At 60.0% G+C, this 325-nt stretch overlaps 1 protein-coding gene across 1 annotated transcript in view; it reads left to right on the top strand.

Moving 5' to 3' along the window:
• Nucleotides 1-325, top strand: part of LOC119592746 (alpha-1-inhibitor 3-like) — a gene marked incomplete at its 5' end in the record, with an annotated part of 26,706 nt that overhangs the window by 12,026 nt on the left and 14,355 nt on the right. The window contains 1 exon segment of the mRNA XM_037941681.1: nt 4-207. Within this exon segment, the coding sequence (XP_037797609.1) occupies nt 4-207 (204 nt within the window).

Here is a 325-nt window from a genome sequence, read left to right as displayed (position 1 = left end):
CAGATGTCAACCTTGAACTGCCGCGCCGACCTACGAGCCTCGACCTTCTCGAAGGATATCCGCCAGTACTACTCGCCCTCGAACTCCTCCCTGCTCCTCCAGGTGCCCGAGAAGAAGCTCAAGTGCGAGTCTGGCCAGGGCGGGAACTACAACCTGCCCGTCTGGTTCTCGGCCAACAACCAGCCGAGGGCCGCGCTCACCGTCCAGGTGCGTGGTTGTGAGGGTTGTGGTAGGTTGTGGTAGCAGCTGCTGGGGTGATAGAACGGGTTGTAGCGGGGGTTGTTGAGAGGAGAAATAGCTGTAGAGGTTGTGGTCAAGGGAGAGG

The sequence above is a fragment of the Penaeus monodon genome, chromosome 30 (genome assembly GCF_015228065.2).
Source record: "Penaeus monodon isolate SGIC_2016 chromosome 30, NSTDA_Pmon_1, whole genome shotgun sequence".
NCBI classification, from domain to species: Eukaryota; Metazoa; Arthropoda; class Malacostraca; order Decapoda; family Penaeidae; genus Penaeus; species Penaeus monodon.
The sequence above is the reverse complement of the archived record's forward strand: the minus strand, read 5'-3'. Positions and strand labels throughout refer to the sequence as shown.